The following is a 22,778-nucleotide window of genomic DNA, read 5'->3' on the forward strand; positions in this document are numbered from 1 at the left end:
CGTCTGTTAGAGCAGAATGACTAAACCTCAGTTATAAATTAAAGAGACTTATTACACTTTTCAAAGTTTGGGGTGGAGACAATGTTTTTGGGCAGTTTCTTGTGTATAATAATGAATATTTGCTGGGTTTCTTGTATCATTGAATCTACTTAAATTGTACAGTATTTTCAAACTATGTTGCCTGAAGATTTGAAAACTAGTTATGGGGTAAACATATGCAGTCACTGCACTTTACAGTATATGGTGCGAAGCGCTTTGAGGCGTCTCAAAGTTGTGATACAGCGCTAAATCAAATGCAAGGTTTATTATTATGGGGTCAATTTTTTTTTGGCCTTTTCAAAAAAAGGAAAATCTTTTTCCTCCTCCCATCTTCAGGTCCTTTTGCTAACGCCTCTTCCCAAGGAGAGACGGCCAATGTATCTGTTTCCAAACCTCCAGTCAGCGCTGCTTTGACGCTTGCTAACAGAGGAGAGCTGTTCGTAATGCTGCTCTGGAATCTGCGACGAGGACAGAGTCATGGTCAAGTTTCGATGACGCAATAAGGCGCTTTATAGTCTCTAAAAAATGGCTTTTTGTTGGTGCATTTGTGCTACAGTTCACTCACTGTGGCCATAAATCTTAAGACGATTCTACACTGATTTGATGTCGTTTCCAGGGTAAAGCCTACCTAGAAGTGATCTTATGTTGTGTTCGGACCGAGGTGGGAGCATAGATACACTTGCAATCCAACCTTCTGTGTGAGGACCATGTTTCCAGTATGAATAGGCTTACCAATCTTACTCAATCATTTTCATTCACTCTGTGGTCTGTCTAACAATATGTGCCCGTCCGTTAAAATAAATGAGTTAAATCTCAAAAACACTCCATGCAATATTTTAATGAAAATAAAGTACTGTGTACAATGCATTTGTGGGTCACCTTTTGAAAATACGACATTAGTTGAAATTGACCAGGTTTATTTCAGAATATAGGTGCCTATGGCGACTGGAATTATACACAATAATTCATACACATGATAACTGACCAAGCTTAAAACAATATTTTAGTAGAGCAGTCAAAGTTGCTGGCTATTTGGCATATCAAGTCCACAATAGGTTTTAAAATGAAAGCTGATTCCATTATTTTATAAGCCGTTATGTAGTATTAATTCTTTTTAGAACAGATCACAGATACTCTATATATAGTAACATAATGAATCTCCATTGATTGTGCAATCTGCTTGTGATACAAAATGTCAGTAAAAATTACAAAAATACCAGGATAAGTACGAAACAGAAGCTACATAAATTAACTCAATTTACACAATTACATCAATGACGCTGGAGAATGGGACACTGGAGAATCAATGACACTGGAGAATAAGACACCCATTTCTTATTATTAGTTTGGAATTTAACATTAAATGAGTAAAATGTTACACAGTGGTAGTTTGAGGTGAAACATCATTAATTATCAATTTAAATACTTGTGGAAATAGTGAATGTTAATGCTGAGGAAGTCATTTTTTTAATATAAGGTAACGTGATTCCTATTTACGGAACACTAGGATTATGAAGGTTTGGACCATCACACACCGTCTTTTCTAATGTCCTTCATTTGAAGTCGGCCAGAATATCATTGAAAAGGTTAAGGAAGAGATGTGCGTGGTGCTCCTGAAACACCAAGGCAGGACGGAAGCGGATGGACTTATCTCCGCAGCCACCAAGTACAACACCTAAATGGGAGAAGAGCAAAATATTATTTTTTTAAAAATTGTGCTCACGGTTCATTGCTACAACAGAAAGATTCAGCAGATTTCCTATCAAATCAAGATACCAATAATTACATTTGCAAAGGATGCAGCAATTAAGATTCTCTAAACTTTGAACCCTAGCTGCAGAACATACTGAATTGTCCACAGTTTGCTTCTCGGGTGAAGTAAAATTGATTTGTTTTATCTTTTGCCCTGGCTAAGCTTACCTTTGTTCCGCATTTTCAGGACAAGTTTATTCCTGGATGCTTCATCTGGTGCATCTACCGAGCAGAATGTCCCTTTTCCTCTGGTTTTGCTCAGGACGTGTGGATAGCGGGCCTTATAAGCAAAGCACATTTTGTTAAGTCATCTATATTTTCCAGCCAAAGAAGTACTGGTAGTATCACAGGACTTTTCTGAGCAACTGTTTCGTTTTGCATTGCCCCCAGGTCTAAGCAGTCAGTCTAATTACTTTGAATGCTCTATATATTGAAAAGCGTTTCATACGATGTTGAAGTTAAGTTGTTTTGGGACGTCTCCTGACCTGAAAGGCACTACACAAGCGCTCGTGGACACGTGCATGAAAGGCGCAATACAAATGCAAGTTTTTGTTGTCGTAATTTGTTGTTAAGTGGCTCGTGATTACACTATTCCTTCCTCCCTTCCATAGACACCACAGGCTATATCAAAAATGGGGAAAAGATTTTGAGGACAACCTGACTCTTGGTCTCTAAATTGTTGGTCAACGGGTTGAAGAGCGACACTCTTCAGTTGGGAAGCACTGAAACTCTGTTTGGAACCTCCAAAAATAATGCAGTTTGGTTTGAATACCCTACTTGGTACTTTGGTAATTGGTAGTTTGTAGAAATCCCGAGCAGTCTTGGTAACAATTTTAAATTGCTCCAGAGGAAGTGAAATGAATTTGAACCTATTTCTGTCTAACAGCGTTCTACACGTTTTACCTCAATGTTCGAAGAAACGCATGTAAAATAGCACAAGTCTTAATTATGGTTTTTGCTGATAGTTTTTTTTTAGAAAAGAAAACCTTTTCCAGGTGAAAAACGTATAATTTTACCTGTAAATCTAGAAGTCCATTTAACAGGATTTTGCCCGATCGGTTGACGTTATCTATGAGATTTTCAGCCCTGATAACTTTAAGTACTTCAGAGAGCAGGAGGTTTTTTGAAGGGTCACCCAGCCATGTGTTGAAAATCCTATAGCCCTGAAACAGATCACAATGGACACACCATCAAAGGGATATCAGTTATAATACTGAAAGACTCTATAGCAACAATACTTTCGGCTTTTAGAGCAGGAATGCCTGTACTGAATATCAACAGGGAATGAAAATAATTTTTACTGTTAGATTTTACAGGTATACAGTTGCATATAATTGCAGATTAATCAGTCCCATCCCTTTCCAAATAGTGCCATGGGTTCTATAATGCTCCCTCTAAACCAGGTTTAACATCTCTTCTGAAAAATAAATTATATTTAAGATATATGTAGAAATACTCATTTATTACATGTCACTGTAGCTTCTGTTGTGATCTACCAGATAAAGGAAGAATTTGAATGTGAAGATATACTGCAGGTCAAGTTTTGAAGACCAATAAAAATATGAGAAATCATTTGAATTAGACTAGTTTAATGACATTGCTTCACGAGCTTCACCACCCACCCACCCTGTTATATTTGAATTTCTTGAATTTCTATATTCTCTAGAATATAGAAGAATGAGAGGTGATCTTATAGAAACCTACAAGATTATTAAGGGGCACGACAGAATAGACAGTGGGAGACTTTTTCCCCTGGTTGGAGAAACTATAACCAGGGGTCACAGTCTTAAAATTAGGGGTAAGCCGTTTTGCACTGAGTTGAGGAAAAACTTCTTCACTCAGAGGGTAGTGAATTTATGGAATTCTCTACCCCAAAGGGCTGTAGATGCTCAGTCCTTGAACATATTCAAGAATGGGATTGATTCTTGTGGGTAAAGGGATTAAGGATATGGGGATAAGGCGGGTAGTTGGAGGTAGAATAGATCAGCCATGATCTTATTGAATGGCGGGGCGGGCTAGAGGGGCCAAATGGTCTACTCCTGCTCCTATTTCTTATGTTCATGCTTCAATTCATAACTGAAACTACTGTAAAATATTTAACAATAAGGACTAGGAACAACAGCAGTGGTGTGTGCAAAATGTTACCCCCTTTTAAATGAATGCTCTCAGTGGTCACTGCAATATACACAGGGTTATGTTATAATGTCACCAATACTCACCCCAATGGGTCTCAGCACATCCTTGTAGAAGTAACCTCCAGATAGCAGCTTCTTACTGAAGGTGACAATGTCAGCTGGATCATCCAGACCCCAATGTTCGTGTGCCCAGAACTTGCCGGTTCCGCCTCCTCCCGTTTGCACTTCGTCACACACGAATGCTGTGCCATGCTGAGTGAGCAGGTGCAGGTGCACAAGGAAGGATTAGGATAAGGACAAAAAGCCAGACTTTCATACGTTTGTGGCAATGATAAAGATAATGCGACAAAGGGTCATGCTAAGCTGATCTGCAAATTGCAGGGATTAAGCAGCAGGACAACAAAATGGGAGGCATAAAGTGAAAGAAATACACCATCAGTGTAAGTAACATATATTACGGAGGCAAGGAGGCCTATGTTTTCTAGTGGGTAGATTCTTAATTATCCTGGGGGCACAAAACTTTCTAAAACGGGGCTGTATCCAACTTCCAGGGGGTGTGAAAGACAAACTTCATTTATTGAGCTAAAATTCATCGTTTTCTGCTCAGTTTCAATTTGAAACTCACATTTTTTTGGAAATGTTTGTTTCATTCACAAAGCAAAAAAATGTTTGTTTCATTCACAGGAAGCTGATCTTCCTCTAGATTCTATAATGTAATTTATATCATGTGCTTTCTCAAGGTTTGTATAAATAGCCAACAATAATTGCAGGAAGTGTTTTCCAATCCGATTTAAGTGCTTTATGTGGGACACTGCCAGCCAGAACAATAGACGCCACTGATGAGGAAACCAATAAAATGTAATCTGTCTTTAACAGTTAGTCTGTTTGTTCACTGACAACAACAGTGACAGAATAGAGGCACTGATACAAATTTAAGTGTGCATAGTACAGCTATGCAAAATGTCACAAGAACCTTTCCCAAGGTATTTAAATGGTCAGTTAATCCGATTTCTGAAAACTTTTAAACAGGACAGCACATAAATCAGACAACAAATGTTCTAATGTTTAATTAGAACATCTGTTGTCTGATTCATGCACTGCCCAGTTTAGCAAGCCAGATTTTGTTTCAAAAGTGTGAACCTCCGAGGGCTAATGTGTAGCGTCTCAATGCTGTTATAATAATTGCTGTTGTTAAGCACTTCAGCTGGTCTAGTTCATGGACAAGACCCACAACTTTATGTTCTTAAAACTTCAAAGCGTTCCACAGCTCTGTTTCATCCCCTGCTGCAATGTGACACAACTGAACTTTTACCGAAATATGTATTGGTTTTGCAAGTTTCAGATTCTCAGAGGAACTTTTGGAAAAGTTACAAATCATAGGGCTAATCAGAAATGACATCTAAATGAGCCAGGATCAAAACAGTTTCGGTAGATTTGGGAAACCTTTGAAAGAATTTTCCCCACTGACAGCTCAAAAGCCATATCCTTGGAGGAAGACACTGTCTTTCTGTTGCAGGCAGGGGTAACCCTCAAATGTCCCCACGGTCACTGCTAGAAAAATCCACAATAGGAAGAGACCAACGACTAATTGTTTTTGTGACATTTTGAATCATTCGTTTGATTACCTAACATGGATTAAACTAACCAGATGTGGTTGGCTGCTGATTTGCACAGCTTGGTCCGCAACTGGTTTACCTTCAACAATTGTACCAAATTAAATGAACGTTAAATATTTAACACGGCTTGAAAGTTGGATTGGTCTGTGGTAAAAGCGCTGAGGTAAAATCGTACATGTTTGGAAATTTCGAATGTGAGGTGTGTGATACAGCGCTTATTAATGTCAGGGCTGTCAATTGAAAACAGAAGATACACGACTGTAATCAACAACGTGCACTTTTCATGTCTCAAGGATTATGTCTCAAGCATTTCAAGGAGTGGGAGCCTTCAGCAGGTGATTGAAGCACAGTCAAAGAGGGACGTTTTTAGAAGGGTTTTAACCACAGAGAGGGAGGGAGGTAGAGAGACTTTGAGAGAATCTCCTGGGAGAAAGTACAATATGGACAATCGCTGATCCCAAATGTAACTCCACCCCACCCCCCACCCCCCCATGTTTCTTTGTCACCAAAGAGTCAGATAGGTGTGGCATTCCCATTGCTTTACTTAACAGTTTCCAGTTCCAGCCACTGAGAATCTGTTTACCGCTTCCGAAGTGGATAATCTCTCCTTTTGGTGAAGGGGAAGAGAAGGCAGTCTAGCTTCTCCAGGTCCCGTTGATGAACTAGGCTAGGCGGGCTGGTCAGTCAATGGTTCCCTAGACTCCTGTGGAGTTATTAGATGGTATTTACACAAATTAAGAACTGCCAGTGTTCAATGCTCCATTCTACTTACACCCCAGAACATCCATTGAATGGAATTTACCTTCTTGCTAATGTCCCGCAGCTTCCTGAAGAACTCATTGGAGGCATGGTTATCTCCTCCCTCGGATTGGATTGGCTCAACGATAATCGCCGCCACGTTCTTCCCTCGCTTCCTGTACTTCACGATCAGATCCTCCACCTGTGATGGGAAAGGGCACAGAACACAATAACAGAACAACTCCAAAACACACATACACACATTAGTACAAAATGCTTATTGGTATATGTTGATATTGGTAATAACCCTGTGATTCAAAAGGCATTTGTAAATGTCAAATCCCTGGATGTGTTGTGGTCAACCATGGAAGTACATGCAGACATTGACTTCGTAGAAATTGGAATGGAGCGGGGCAACTGAGTGGATTTCACAAGATCACAAGATTGGTTTGGATAATCCAATCTCATCCTTCCTGAACACCCATTCTTTATCACCCCCCCCCCCCCCCCCACCCCTTATCACAGCATCAAGCTGTTTTTTAAATACGTCCAACGTCCTGTTGTCTACAACCTTTCCTGGCAACTTGTTGATTCCCTTCCAAGTAAAGAAAACTTCCTACTAATTGGTATTGAAATGATTCCAGGAGCTGCGGTATAACCGGGATTCACTGTTTACTTCAGTCTTCAGTAACATCCCATCTTCTTGCAGTTATCAGGGCCAAACCCATAAGCAGACATTGTCTGTGAATCCAACCAATTACTTTTACTGCTGTGAACCAGGACAAAACTGCTTTTCAACAAACCTTTCCCACAGAATTGTCCAGCAGTATCATTTATCAGTGACATAGGCTTTCTTACAGCTGAATTAATAGAGGTCAAAGGCTCTATTAAATCTAAATAGAAGCCCACAATTCCCAAATATATAAATCAGCTTCCAACAGTAATACATTGAGCAAAACATAGCTGACCTACAAATGCTGAACCCAATGAACATAAATGACTTTCATGTAGTCAAACAGTCATAAGAATTGAGTTTAAGATCCATGTCTTTGCCTTCAAATCCCCAGCCAATCTACGCAATCATCTCCAGACTGTGTCCTCCAGTGAGGCTACTTTGGTCTATTCCTTACTCCACATTCCCTTCACTTCACCTTCAGCCACTGCGAGTCTCCAGCCACGATGCCCCTGTCCCCTGGACCTAATTTCACAACCACTTTGCCTCGCCTCCTCTTTCCCCGGCTTCAAAAATCTCCTAAAATATAGCCCTTTTTTGACTATTACTTCAGGTCAGTATCTCTAAATCTGTTATATGCCTTATTTGATGTCCACCACTGCATTTGTCAAGTGCTTTGATGCCTCTTTCTACATGAGAAGCACAATATAAATTCAAGTTGTATTTCTGAGGAATCTGAAGTGTAGTACAAAACTGAAATCTACCTCCTCCAGGCACCTGTTTTCTTCCTGTGTGTTCTCCTTCTCAAACTCGTCCAGAGGATATTTAAGCTTTGGAAATGGAGCCATGGGCCAGTCAAAGGTTGGGATGTCTAATTTGTGGATGGCCTTGGAGTGGGTTGTTGCCAAACAGCCTGGAAATGCAGAAACACAAGGGATACATGATTCAGGACGCACCAGTACATTAGCTCTAGATTTGAGTAAATCTTTTAAAAACTACATTTTCTCTATGCTTATGTTTTCTCGGAAGTACAGTAATGAACAAAATTAGTTTGAGACCATGGTAACATGGTTGAAAGCACTGCCTAAATAAATCACGTTCATTGCAGTATAATTGAGTGTACGGCACTGGTATACTTCACATGTTACAATACATAATTTTGTTGGGGAAAAAATTATAAATCCCATTCATTACAAAATGCAGTTCTCTTAGTCTTCCCAGGATTTTCGTTTTAACAGAAGTTCATTCTGCAAGGTTCTTCACAAAGATATAAGGGGACAGCGGACCACATTTGTAAATTGTATGTTAACTTTAAGACGAAAAATGTTCCTCTCACCAAAGGTTCTTCCGTGAAAACCACCCATGAAGGACAGAATAGTTAGGTCGGGGCTTCCAGGGTTCTAAAGGAAGAAGAAATAATATATAACATCACTAGATGGCGGACTTTTATAATAAACCTGAATATGCAGCACTGTACTTGTTTTTTTAAATCTCTACCTTCAAATAAATGGATTTTAAGGTCCCCGAGAGTGTTTTTCTGCCATTCTTAAAAAGAACCGGTTTCCAAGTTAGGGCTGGACATAAGAACGTTCCATTCTTACGTGCAACAATCTTCAATTTTAAGATGAAACGGTCTTAACAAAGACTAGGACAAGGTGTAAGTTTGGGCCTGAGGTCTACTTAAAGAATCGTAGCACTTACCTGGTTGATCATGCAAGATTCCAATTCCTCCTTTGTAGGTTCAGTGGTTCCCCTCTCTTTGTTCTACAGGTAAAGAAACAGCAGCGACTTACTTGGTACTCAAGCCTTCTTTTTGGATTAAAATACTTATTAACGGATTCTGTTATTGCTTAAAATGGATTAAACCTGAGCAGGTAGCGTAGGCCAGTGCACCAGCACCGGCAGCTTTGTGGATCTTTATTTATGAAACTTTGCAACCTTCATCTTACAGGAAAGTCATTATATAAGTCAATGTTCAAGGCGCGATTTAAGACCCTCCTATTCCACCGTGCCTTCAGCCACCCTCCTAACTCTCTGCCCTCCCTCATCCCAATCCTGCCCACCTCCACCACACCCTTCGGTCCTGATCCCCGACTGTTCAGGGCCTTGGGACGTCCTCCTGACGTGAAAGGCGCTTTACAAATGTAATTTTGTTGTTTAAGAGAAATATTGATGGATACACAAGGGAGAATGGAAGAGAAAGAGAGAAGGGAAGAGAGGGGTGAGGAAAAAGAGAATAGGAAGGAGTGGGGGACTTGTCTGGAGTAGAAACACTGGCATAGACTAGTTGGGCTGAATGGCCTGTTTCTGTTTGGTATGATTCTATGTCTTCAGATTGCCCTGAAATGTATAGACAAATGTATTTTACTTACTCGGTACCAGATACAGGCTGCTTTGAAGGCATTCTCATTAGCACAAGAGCCGCACGCCATCGTCTGAACCTGCCTCAAACCTTTCGGGGCCACCTGATTCAGGACAAAATCACAGAGCGGTGACGGTGATGGTTCTTACTTGTCACGAGGGCACAAACGAGCAACAGGTTAGCAGATTGGTTGATAAAAGTGTTAGAAGGGCTTTGTCGACCCATTTCTACAACCATGCTCATTGTGTGAAGGGTACCATATTCATGCAAGTTGTTCTGTTGTTGACACTAAATGCACGTCAGCCAGGCACAGACATGCTAATGTTCATTCAGTTCCCGTGAAAGACAGGAGAGAGTGGCGGGGAGGCAACTGACTGATTGAACTTTACAAGCCCTGCGAGCTGAGCGGTCTCACATTTCACAACTTGAGTCGTTACAGCAATTCTGCAACTGATGTTTCAGCACATGTTATATACTAAAGCAAAGTGCTTGGCAGCAGGTGATGTTGAAGATCTGTTTTCTTAGAAGTTATATCTATGTGCTTTGGGATTCAGAAAAATAAGTAACACTGTGCTGCAAGTCATAGCCTTAGATTTTGATTATATAAATTCATCATTCGATTATAAATGAAATAGGATATCCACAAATAATTCCTGGACACCGAGGTTTTGGTCTAATATGGATAATATTTACCAAGATGTAGATCCATTATACCACTGCGAGAAATTTGGAGGTTACAGTGGCTCCTGGACACGTTTCAATTTAGATTTGCTAGACTTGAATGAGGTAGGTCTATCGTGTGTGGATGGCATTAGTCTTTTCTGGTGCTGTATAAATACTGTGCTCTTAAGCTTTACAGAAGGGGAAATTGATCAGAATGGGATTCCTGCTTTGACTAATTCAATTTTGTTTCATGCAACTTGGGATTCTTGAAGACTAGAGGATGAACTTACCGAAAGCAGAGTCTCATTGAGGTTTTGAGGGAAGGATTCGGGAGGCAAGCACCCCAGGGCAGGTCTGTTCACGAAGGTACTCTGTGATAAAACAGAACATAAAATATAGTAGGAGCATTTTCAGCAAAGGATGGCAGCCTTAATGGTACTGTGATACAAATAATTGTAGTCTCAAGTGGTAGTTTGAGATATTGATTGAAATAGATCTTATGGTTCTATAATTATCCAACAGGAACTTGATTTTCATCTCAAGTGCACATCAGAGCTTATTCCATATCAATTACGTATTTCGCCCACAAAACATACGGTCAATTCACTTCACAGTATGTTCTGTGAAGTTCTTTGAGACGTCTAGAAGACGTGATAAGGCGCTGTATCAAATATAAGGAATCAAATGCAAAGATTATATTCATAATCTTGATTCACAATGAAGACTATGCAAGTGTACATTTTAGTATGACTGTACGTGCGGTCACTGTGATGTCTTCCAGCTGGACTATGAGCTTATCCTAAAGAATGTGCAGAATACGTGAATGAAAGCAATTAAAAGGTACAGTACAAACAAATTTATTCTAGATTCTAGTGCAGGAAATATTGTTTCTTCAAATACTTGGTTAGTTTCAATTGCACATTGTTGTGCATTTCAGTTCAACAAACTCCATTTTTATGATACAAAACAAACTGTTTACAAGCTAAAACCCCATGGATGCCAGTGCGGCATTAAACCATGGAGTAGGATTCCCACACCAGGAAAAAAAATGAACCCGATACTACAAAGTGTAAACCCGGAATACTTTAGGATGCACCAAGACAGTAGAAGATGATATAGGTTTAGAATTGCAAAGGACAGATACCAAGAAGAAACCTTGTTTCTTCAAATACCTTTATCCTGAGGGTGACTAATGACTGGAACAGGTTGCTGGGAAGGGTGGTTGAAGTCAGTGCACTGGACTCATTTGAAAAACAGCTTGATGCTGTGATGGGAGGATGGTAGGTAGGGTGGTATTCTGGAAGGATGAGATCAAATGGGCCGAAGGGCCTGCTTCATCCAAACTGATGTGACTTTGCGAAAATATTCACTTTATATGACATTTGATTTGTTCGCGACTAGCTTGGAGTCATCAAAGTACAAACGAATGTATTTTGTGATAAACAGCTAATTCTGCGATAAAATCGGATTCTAAAATCCCTGAAGCCAGAGAAAACGCACTGAGTGAAGTCCATTGCAGGTGATATTTGGCGTTTTAAGTTCTACAACATGTCAAACAAGCACATAAACAAGCAAAAAATATTTCTGGCAACTTTTAAACAACCGTTTTCAGCTTTGGACACATTTTCCAATCTTGCCAAAGGCAAATCTGTTGCTGTGTGTCAGCTTCCTCTTTTATAGGGTCAGTGAGACTGAGAAAGAGAAAATTATACAGGAATTAAAGTTCAGTTCATAATGAAACATTTTGAATGAAAAAGAATTAACAACAGGATCTTGAAAGTCTAAAGAGTTGCAATTTTGAGAAAACTTATTGGGACAGATGTTCGAAGTGTTGAGTATAAAGCCGTTCAGGACAGTTCTCTGGCAGGAACTGTGAACATCCGCTGCCAAGTTGCATAACTTGACTCAGTGGATCTTGGTTTTTAACCGAGGGTATTTTAACTTGGGAGCAGGGATACATATGGTGACTCTTAACTCCGCAAGCCAATTGATTCTGTGCTATAACTACAATAATAAGCTTCTTAAACAACAGGATAGCTTTGCCATTGCAACATTAGTCCCAAGGGGCTCAACAAAGACAAACAATTTTGAAACAAAAACATTTGGAAAAAAAACTTTATATCTTCTTGCCCCGCCATCACTTTTGCTTCCTGTTATATACGTTTGTGGTTGTATTCTTTTTGTTTTACTATATCTACCCACTCGCTCTTTCTTTACTCTTACTTCTGTTTAAATATTAAAAACATTCACTTACCTTCCTTCTTCTTTCTTCCCCCAAAAAGAAACATATTTGCATTGGATGCAAAACGCTTCCCAAACTAGCTTTTGCAGTCAATTTCATATATATATATATATATCAACCAATGAAAAGTCCCGAACTATGTCAAGAGATGTGAGCAGGTATATCAGCCGTGGCTGTGTTCACACAAGCACAGTAAGCGGGTGTGGCAAATGAGTAACCTTATGGTGACCAACCAGAAATCATACAGAAGATCACGATTTCTTGTGTCATTTTCTCTACATGAGCTAAATTAGGCTGAGTGTCCTGTTTAGCACACATAGTCACAACGTGGCTACAAGGTCTTGCTTTTGTTCTGTCTTTGGGTAAAAGGCAAAAACGCAGAGGACTGTAGCAATGGGAACAATGTTCGGAGGCATGGGGGCAAATTGCTAGTTGTTCTCAATGAAAAACTGTATGGTTGGTTGGTTACAGACTGACAACGCGTCCAAAGAGGTAGACTTTATTTCCGAACATTACTCAGAAATATCACAGAAAAGCTCATGGTCTACTACAATACTATTTAGTTGTGTGTGTGTGGTAATGGTATGAAATATTTACAATAATGCAAAAATGCAAGGATTATTAGTAAACCTTTGCGAGGCCTCATTTATATTGTCCTGCATCCTTAATCGCTTGCTGCACTGGTTGTAAATAAATTGGTGATTAATTCACAGTCTTCGGGACAATCTTGTAATAACATAATCCAAGATCTATCAAAGAACATTTTCTTTCTGTGCCTCCACAGATAATCTTCCATCTCCAGTTTGTTGGAGCCACTCCAGGGTCTCATTACTTTATTGGAGGAAGAGAGCGACACTGATGAAGTCCGCATTATGCTCGGCAAAAGGAGAACACACATCACAGACCCAGAGGATACAAGATCAGGGACCTGGACCCTACATTGGCAGGATTGTCCACAGGGCCATCTCTGAATTCTGTCACACAAGCACAATCGATCTACCGAGAGAGGCTAAGGGACGTCGCCACAGCTACAATGTGCTGGCCCTGGTATACTGGGGGAGGACGCTCACCCGCTTTGTCAGGCCATTCAAAGTGCCCGCCACTCAGTGCAGTCCGGACGCACAGTGACGTAACAGTGCCCAGCGTTAACGCAAATTGGGCTGGGGCGCCATTGGCAGAGGTTGGTGGGTTCTCTAGTTAATCTGCTCACCATGCTCGAGAGAGAAACCATCAACCCTCCTCCTCCTCCACGCAGCTCCGCGATGCTGTCAGAGTTCCCTTGAGTCCTCTGTAAGCCAGTCTGCAGGGGTTGTAGGGCCAGCAGCAAGTTCTCTATGGCTGATGTCCCATCAAAATCTAGAGTGTGACCCTGTGGACGATCCTTCGAATGACGGTCATCCCCACGCTTGGCAAGCAGTCCCTTTGCAGAATCTGTAAACAGAACAGATGTACATGATTTTAGGGCATGGAAGAATTGCTGTGACGTAATAGTCTAGAATACATGCGTTAAACGGCACTGCTTTAGTTGCTCGTTTTATTTGTACCCACTTTAATCCTTAGAGCACCGGCACGTATTCCAGTTGTGTGTGTGTATGATCCCTTCTGTGGTGTGTTTGCACCCTCCTACCCCCTGGCAAGAAAACTGTGTCAGTGTTTAATGTGGGACTTTCAACCCTACCTGCGAAATCTGCCTGTCAGGGTCAATGGAAGTCAATGGAATTGATTACTCTGCCCCCCACTCCCCGCTCTCCCCACCCCAAAGCAAAACAAAAAGTATTCCCGCCCTCCAACATGGACGGTGGAGCTAGAAAAGGGAAGGGAAGAAAGACAAGAGCGCAGATTTGGAAAGTTAGAAATGAAACAAAGGTTATAGAGGTTACTATGACAACTCCCCGCTTGTCGGCCTTCCCAACTCTTCCCTCCAAAAGCTGGAGATCATCCAGAACTCTGCAGCTCTCCCGCACCAGTCTCCGTGATCCTATCGCCCTCACCCGGCTCCACTGGCTCCTCATCCCTCAAAGGATAGAGCTCAAACTCCTCGTGATTGCCTTCAAATGCTGACCCCATTTCAACCTGTCCTCTCCCTCCGCTCAGCAGGCTCCGGCGTGCTCCACTTTACCAGCCCCAGCCCGCCCCACCAAACGGTTGGGCCTGCAGCCTCTCTGCCCCCACCCTTTGGAACTCCATCCCACATTCCCTTCACCTCGCTCCCTCCCTCGTCTCCTTCACGTCGCATCTCAAGACCCTCCTCTTCGGCCATCCTCCTACTCCTACCCTTCCTGCCCTCCACCCCCATGATCCCAACCCCCTGCTCAGGTCCAAGCGCCTAGGTTCGTCCTCCTGCCGTGAACTGTAATTTATTGTTCTCGTTACAATAGACAGAAAAAAGCGTTAAGAAAAGAAAGATTAGAAAATACAAAGAGAAAAAAAAGGGGGTGTTTGGCAGCGTAATTAATTTATTAATTAAATTAATGAATTAAAATCCTCAAACTCATGATGCTGGAATAAGGTTATTATTAGTAATAAAGCTTCCCTGATGGTTGAGCAACTAACTATATTTTGTATTATTAGTTTTATTCCCCCTCCAGAATAACAGTGTGTGAACTGAAAATGTACAGAACTGGTTGGCCCACAGAATCTTTAAAGTGGAACTGCCGGCAATCTAAGGATTACTGTGAACAGAAGTGCTTCTAAACTTCAAACATCATAAAGACGCACGTGAATTTATTTATATAGTGTTTGCTATATATCATCTACTTCACTGAATAACACAGCGATGACATTAACTACCACTTTGGAGTACATTGTTTTTAAGTGCAGTATATGAAAGATTGTTATTTACCTGTGATATTTTACATGGTTATTTTGAGTAAAAGGTTTGTGTTTTAGCATTTCTTTGTCCAGTGTCTTCTTTTCTGTTCCAAGCCAGTTCTCATTCCCATTTCAGTTATAGATTGGAAACCCGCAGAATGTTGCCCGTTCACCCTCCTTTGGGGCAATTTCTTACAGTTTCTCGAATCTTCCATCACATTTCTCTTTTTTTTTTGTCCTCTGGGGTTCTGCTGTGTCAGTACTATATTCACACAGAGGGTGCCTCGCCAGGTGCAAGTAGAAACAATCAAACTGTTTCGCCATAAAAACTGTTGCATTTGCAACCTCTTCCTAAGTGTCTAATCAGAACAATCCAATTATATCGTATTTGGACAAAGCAGCAATGTTGGGAGAAAATGCTTTGTGGCGGCTCATAATGCATTGATTATGCTTAGATATAGGCAAATACATCATATATACATATTATACGTATAAATATATATAGTGCAATGTATTTCCTTTATGTCTGTGGGACGTGATGTAACTGGTTTGACTGGGACTTATTATAGTTCTGGTCGAAGGGTTTTAATATATCAAAACATATAGAATTACATATAACAGATTTTGAATCGCTGATTCACTGATGTAAATCACTCACTCACCGATGCGTTGATCCTCTACTGGCATGTGTAGAATGGCATTTGCGACAGATGATAGCATCTTTAACGCTTACATTGCATTTTCTGACTGGGTGGAGACGTCCCAAATCTACCCTAATGCCTTCTATTGTGTACTTTTGCACTGTTGCACACTAAATCAGAAACATACAAGGATGGATATTTCTCTCTTCCCACCATTCCCATAACGAGCAGCTAGACTGGTTTATATTTTACAATTGATCGCACACCGGAAAAAAATTGTATTCAGTCTTTAATTTGTATGTAAATAAATAAACAAAACAACTAAATACATAAACAAATCAACAAATAAATAATAATAAATATAGATAAATATAAATAAAATTATGTTGAGCCATTGAAAAAAATTAGAAAAAATGCAACATTGTTAGTGTGTTAGTGGACTCGGTCACAGGTACGGAAGAATGCAGGTTTTAATAGGCCCAATTTTCCAAACTGTGAGATCCTAGTTTCAGCTGCGCTGCCACAGAGAGAGGAGAGGACATGTGCTTCCCTACAGAGAGCGAATGGAAGAAGTAGAGATACCCGAGGCAACTATCGCAACTTGTACAAGAGGCAGGTGCTTGTGCCAATGCCATCTGCTTGTGCCGATTCACAGTAATGGAAGGGTGTCCAGTAAACTGGAGACGTGTAGCAAAGCAAATTCAAACATTATAATAAATAAATAAAGGAATAAATAATGTACTAAGTTCCCCACACTTACCACATTGTGTGGATTCTGTAACACTTTGATCAGCGCAGGATGATTGTAACCTAAATATAACAAAACATTACATAAAAAAACACACATTAGCATTTGGATTGAAATTCAGTCTGTAGGGGGTAAAATTGTGTCACAAGTAACCTTAGGCACCTGTGGACAGCTGGATCTTTTGTTTGTCTGTATCTCACAGTCCCGCATCCAGTTATACTCTTTGCATTTGACATGGTGCCTCATCACATTGTTCAAACATCTCAGGATTTACTGTACAGTATCGTGGACCATGTAATTGTAGGGGAACATTTCAGGAGAAGACCTAAAGTTGGCACATGGATATACTGCAGTATCTAATGGTAGTTTTAGGAGTGTAGGCCATGACTTATTTTAATCACTTATTTCAGTTGTGGATGTAGCAAATTATTAATATCATATCCAACCATTTGTTAAATTTTTCTATCGTTTAACATATTGTCCAGAACGCCATTAGGCTTTGAATAACAGCTGATCAATATGCAATTTAAGCAACAAAAAAACAAACAGATCAATTTGTCAGCCAGAGAGCTTGTTCTGCTGAACAGTCAGACGCACAGAATGATCGTACTCATTCATATTACGTTTTAGGCATCTGCAGTCCAAACGCCAGCTTCTTTCTCAGTTGTGGGATGTTTCTTATGGTGAGTGTGAACAACAAGAACCTGCATATTTATATATAGCATCTTTCACGTATGATAGCATCTTGGAGGGGGGGTGGGGTGAAGTCTTTATCCATTTTTTTTCTCCTTCAAGGAGATTCCATGATCGAGAGAGTAACCTGGTGACTTACTTCAGTACGCTGTCTGAAAGTGGGCTGCAGTGGCCTTGGGTGATCCTAGTGTGCCTTTCCTGTGACCTCCACAGAGATGCTTTCCTGAGGTTAGAACTCATCAGATGAGGTTAGAACTCATCATGGAGTAATCCGCGCATCTTAAATGCTGCCTCCCGCCACTCCGCAGGTCAGATTGTCATGAGTTTGATGCACTGACTGCCCATGCTGGGTTCTGTATGAAACCTATGCACTGCTTCTGTTCAGTTCAGTCTATCTAAGCGCTGAAGTCCCATTACCCTGCTCCAAATCACGCTCAAATAGACCTGTTATTCCCCTATCAGCATTGCGACATTCTGTTAATGGCTTCAGCTATGAATACATTTTAGAATTTGAGTGAAAGTCTCCTCCACTTTTAAAAGCAGCGTGTTGCTGTGATTGGGGGACACGGCATTGATATTACTTACTGTCCTTCCTGAGTGCTGTTTAATATTCCCCTCATATCGATCCTTTTACTCCCTGACTTGAGTCACAGGGAAGTTCAATCCTTATCACACTGCACAGACATCTATAGCTTTCTGTCAATGCTGATTAAAGGTCTTCTGAATAAAAAAAATCAAGTGTTGCGATCTACTGACAGATCCAATCACCTTGATAGAATCTGTGAGAGGTTTAATGAATGGTTCAGAAATCTTTTGAGTTTCAGAGATAATGGAACGATTTGACATCTGAAAATTTAATTACAGATGATATTAACAGGCCCTACACCTAAAGGTACTGTTTACCCCAATACTCATTTAGACCTTTTGTTGCATTGCAATTTGCAGTACTATTGTATCAGCACCCGATTAGACAGAACAAATGCAAGACACAGCACTAAGGAGTTCAGATTACACTAAGAACAAAACCCATTGTTCTTTCTCTCTCTCTCTATCTCTTTCTCACACACACAATGACTATTTTAGGGCAATGTTGCAAATGCATGCAGTAAAAATAAACCAGAAGCCTTGCCACAACATGCCTTCAGACTACACCAAACCAGTAGAACAAGATGATCATAGGTTTAGAGTTGCAAAAAGGACAATTTCAGGACAGACACCAGGAAGTTTTTCTTGACCCAGAGGCTAATTAAATGGCTCAGCAACCAGGACTAATCTTAATGCGTATCTGCAATGTAATTGATTACTGAGAAAGTGTTTCCTATTTAATACAAATTGACATGGGCATTCCGGCTTCACGGAAGACAACTCGGCAGAGAAGGTTAAATGGACGAGAAAAACAACTGATTTTGCACACGTTCAGCACTCTGCTTGTGTCCTGTAGGCAGGTGACACGCTAGAACTTCAAGTGCACTCGACAGTAAGGTTTCTGTTGAATAATGCTGCCTGCTCTGCCGAAACAGAAGCAGACTTCAGGATTTCCTCTTTTGAAGAACAGAAACTGCATGCATTAAGACGTCGTCCCTTACCAATAGGAATGGAAGCGATCTGTGTGTAAAGATCAAGCATTCTGTTGCCATCCACGTCCACCAGGTAGTTCCCTTGGCTTTCCTCATAATTGCAAAAGAATTGGACCGCTTCTGTGTTCTGGACAGAAACAGATAGAAACCTGATTTTGTGAAGAACGATTTTGTTTTGGTCAGTCAGGTGTCTGACACATGCGGCAACCCATCACCATGTTTAAGACGAAGAGTATCTGAACCAAACAAGTGTGCGATGTGCCTCAACTTCGCCTGGAAATTAAAGATAACATTCCCAGGTTTTGAAATTCACCACCATTCTCTATGCAAAGCTTTTCAAGAGAATTATGAATTAATTTCACAGGCTGGCTGCTAGAGTAGGACATGTAAGACTGAAATAATCAGCAAGCAACTCATTGGGCATAGTTTGAAACTACAGTACCTACAAATAACATGACACCATATCATTTGGCAACACAGAAACAAAACACTGATCTTTCTGGTGAATATTGTAAAAGTAGCTTTGGAACAAGTTGCAGCTTCAAGTCCAACTTCATCAACATCAAGACTTAAAAGTCTTAATCTAGGCAGATACTCTAGAATACTAAGGTGTCCCATCTTTCTACTAAGCTGTTAAACAATAAACTTTGAATTTGGTGAAAATTTAGTGGTTTCCCTACATCACAATCTGAAGGGACTCATTGAGTGATGTGCGTTGAGGCATTATAATGTGTTAAGTCCCTATATCGAATTGCCAGCTTTATTTTAAGTATATTATGCCATATGTAAATGCTTTTCATTATTGTAGTGTGGAAATGTGACCATGAGGTTTTTAGGTATAAACAGAGTTCATTCCAACGTACGAGGTTGAGGATTTTGTCCTGAATGAGCACTGCTATCTCGATAAGTTTACTGAGGTCAATAAATGTTTTCTTGTTATTGTGGGTTCACATCGGGACTGGAACTCACATAGTCTAAGATGACACTCCAAAGCAGTATTGCATTGTCAGAGATGTCGGTCCTTCACATGAGATGTTAGACTGAGATCCTTTCTGCCTGTTCAGGTGGTGGATGTTAAAAATCTCATGGCACTATTCGAAAAGAGAAGGGAGTTTTTTTCTGGGAGAGCTGGTCGACAATTCCCCCAAATAGAAGCTGGTCATTAGTTTCATAGCTGTGTGCGGGACACTGCTGTGCGCAATTGTGCTGACGCATTTGCTTACCAACGCACAGTTATTCCGTTTCACAGTAAATCCTGTGGAGTGCTTTGAGACATCTTTTTGATGCAAGGATTATTATTATTATTATTTGCGTTGTTGCTCAGGCTCAGGGACTTATCACAGTGGCAGAATTTGGCTCACTCAGCCCAGACAGGGCACCAAAAGAGTACGAAAGCAAGCGTCTTCTAATTTTATTTTTCAAAAGGGCTGCAGACTATATTACGAACCTTCTGCAGCAATTCTAAACTGTTACGAACTTGGAATTTCAGTCAAACTCCAAGGGTAGCTTTTTGCAAGGGTCAAACACATACATTACAAGTGTACCTCAAGTGAATCATTGAATCGCAAGACAGAAATCTCAGCAATATCAGACCTACTTCTATTTGCTATTTCTTCTGATTTTCTAATTTCTATTTCAGCAGTTTTGGTTTCCTTTTCATTTTGACCTCCATTGTTTCCACACCTTCTTTTGCTCCCTTCTTGCTTCTCTGAAACTACTTATGCACCTATGCATAGAATTATTTGCCTGTACCTGGAATGGATGCACCCTGTTTACCGAATGCTCGGGACGATTTGGCATACATTGGCGCAATGGGTGTATGTGTAGGTGGAATTGTCAGTTCACTCTGGTTAACATAGTGTAAGATTTAGCAGCTCACCTGTAATTCAGTCAGATCTTTGAGCAACTCCTGCGAATAAACAGAGGCGCAAAATAAGTCAAAGGAAACAGACACCACCTTGCTAAAAAGAGCACATCTTTTTGAATTATGTACAGTCCAGAATTCAAAATAATAAAATAAGGAGGTCGACTTGATCCACTGTAAAGTTATCTGTACAAATTGGGAACTGTTTTCTTAGCTGAGAGGCTCTCTAGTCATTGTCGGCTAGTGACAAGTCATTAGAGGATTCCACTTGAAGAGGTTTATACTCTCAAAAGTTTTGTTGCGATTTTAAAATGAAATACAAAATTGTATGTTCACATCCTACACGAAAGAATTTGCGGATGACTTTCTAATGCTGTCACCCTGGGCCAGGTTAATAAACATCACTTGCAATCAGTATAGACTCTTATTATGTCGAAATTTCTGAAAGCATTTCACACAATATGCTACTTTGAAGTGCAGTAACTGTTACATCTGACAGCAAAACTATATCATGAATGTTGCACAAACTACAATCAGATGAAGGAAGACAACTGGAAGTTCTACCAACTGGGCCAACCTGACACGCTTACTGTTTAATATTGGAAAATGTACTTCATACAACATGGATCCTTCTTACAATTAGGTGTGCATCTTAAATTGCTGTTTTTTAAAAAAAATAAACCGCGATGAATCAAAGTGGTGACAATTAACATTCGACAGACTGACTGGCCCATCATAGAGACGCACGCCTTTGGAGAAATGGTTTAGAAAACAAATCTAGTGCTGTGAATAATCGTTTTTTCTTTGTTCTCCCACAAAATACAGTCACTCTCTTGACATTAAGTCGTGCGAAGCACTTCGGGATGTTCTCCTGATGTGCAAGGCGCTTTCCCAAATGCAAGGATCGTGAGCTGCAACAATTGAAACATTCACGAGCATTTGTCCATAAAGCCCTTTGAGATGTTTCGGCAAATGGACACAGCGCTATGTTATTGTTAGTATCACTGTACGGTTTCAGGTCACTTGTCATCGTCATACCCGAGATCGTGGGCCCGGCACTTCGGTTTTCATCGAAGGTCCCTCAATCCCAACATCCACATCAGTCTTGTTCGCTGGTTGACTGACATATCGGCACCCTTGGCAAAGCAAAATAAATAATGGTTATTTTGATGTTATTGTAGTATTCCGATGGTATCGATTCAAACGGTTGACCACATGACAAACATAACATACCGTTTCACACTTCAAAGAACTCCACCTATCAGTAATAATTCCTTCAAAAATAATAATGATAATAAATTGGTCACTCAATCCACGACTGTTTGTGGGACACTGCTGTGCGCTATTGGCTGCCACGTTTCGACCACAAAATACACAGTCAATTCATTTTATAGTATATTCTGTGAAGCGCTTTGAACGTCTCGAAGACGTGATCAGGCGCTATGTCAAATACAAGGATTATTATTATGATTATTTTCTGCCCCCTTCCTCCTTGTTGGGGTGATGGGCAAAAAGGTTGTCAATAAATAGTGGGGGGTTTTGATCCTTTCAGTAATGACAGGATTTCCTTGAGTTCATGTAGTTTCTATGTGTACAGTATATAAAGCATCTTCTCTTAAAACACTTCAAGGGTCATGGGCGAGGTTCATATAAATTTACTTACATAATAAATAATGCAACTGCAAATAAAGATTGTGAGTGAACGAATGTGAACTATTAAAACAGCACAGCAAAAGTCAAAGTGCAGATGAAGTGCTGAATCAACAGTGTTTGCACAACAAACTGTAACAAGACCTCAATCACAAGCAAAGCCAAGGAGAAAGGGACTTACGACTGACGAGACTTATAACGGTTTGCAAGTCACAAAACAGAAACAGATTGAAACCGCTTGAGCTTTTTTGGCAACTTCTGCTGATGAGATTTGATTATTTAAATTCTGCTTTTCAGGTGGGGTGCTCTTTCACAAATGTGTCAAATTCAATCATTTTAAAACATATCAAAAAAAGATTTGGGGTACAAATGGTCAGAGTCATTTCGCTTTAAACCTTCAATCCCCTTATAATAATAATAATAATAATCCTTGTATTTGATATAGCGGCTTTTCACGTCGGGAGGACGTCCCAAAGCGCTTCGCAGAACACACTGTAAAGTGAATTGACTGTATATTTGTGGGCGAACGCGGCAGCCAATTGCGCACAGCAATGTCCCACAAACAGTTGTAGAT

General features: G+C 40.4%; 1 protein-coding gene across 1 annotated transcript in view; it reads right to left on the reverse strand.

Annotated features, from left to right (window-relative positions):
* Window positions 1-857: 857 nt before the first annotated feature.
* Window positions 858-22,778, reverse strand: part of abat (4-aminobutyrate aminotransferase) — a 44,511-nt gene continuing 22,590 nt past the window's right edge. The window contains exons 3-16 of the mRNA XM_007893773.2: window positions 21,593-21,690; window positions 20,570-20,599; window positions 18,700-18,817; window positions 16,433-16,482; window positions 10,269-10,349; window positions 9,326-9,418; window positions 8,655-8,717; window positions 8,290-8,353; window positions 7,718-7,866; window positions 6,345-6,482; window positions 4,011-4,178; window positions 2,808-2,954; window positions 1,960-2,071; window positions 858-1,714 (exon numbers count right to left, since the gene is read on the reverse strand). Of these exons, the coding sequence (XP_007891964.1) occupies window positions 1,593-1,714; window positions 1,960-2,071; window positions 2,808-2,954; window positions 4,011-4,178; window positions 6,345-6,482; window positions 7,718-7,866; window positions 8,290-8,353; window positions 8,655-8,717; window positions 9,326-9,418; window positions 10,269-10,349; window positions 16,433-16,482; window positions 18,700-18,817; window positions 20,570-20,599; window positions 21,593-21,690 (1,433 nt within the window). The 3' untranslated portion in view covers window positions 858-1,592. The remainder of the gene's footprint in view (window positions 1,715-1,959; window positions 2,072-2,807; window positions 2,955-4,010; window positions 4,179-6,344; window positions 6,483-7,717; window positions 7,867-8,289; window positions 8,354-8,654; window positions 8,718-9,325; window positions 9,419-10,268; window positions 10,350-16,432; window positions 16,483-18,699; window positions 18,818-20,569; window positions 20,600-21,592; window positions 21,691-22,778) is intronic.

The sequence above is a fragment of the Callorhinchus milii genome, unplaced genomic scaffold, assembly GCF_018977255.1.
Source record: "Callorhinchus milii isolate IMCB2004 unplaced genomic scaffold, IMCB_Cmil_1.0 Scaffold16, whole genome shotgun sequence".
Lineage (NCBI taxonomy): Eukaryota > Metazoa > Chordata > Chondrichthyes > Chimaeriformes > Callorhinchidae > Callorhinchus > Callorhinchus milii.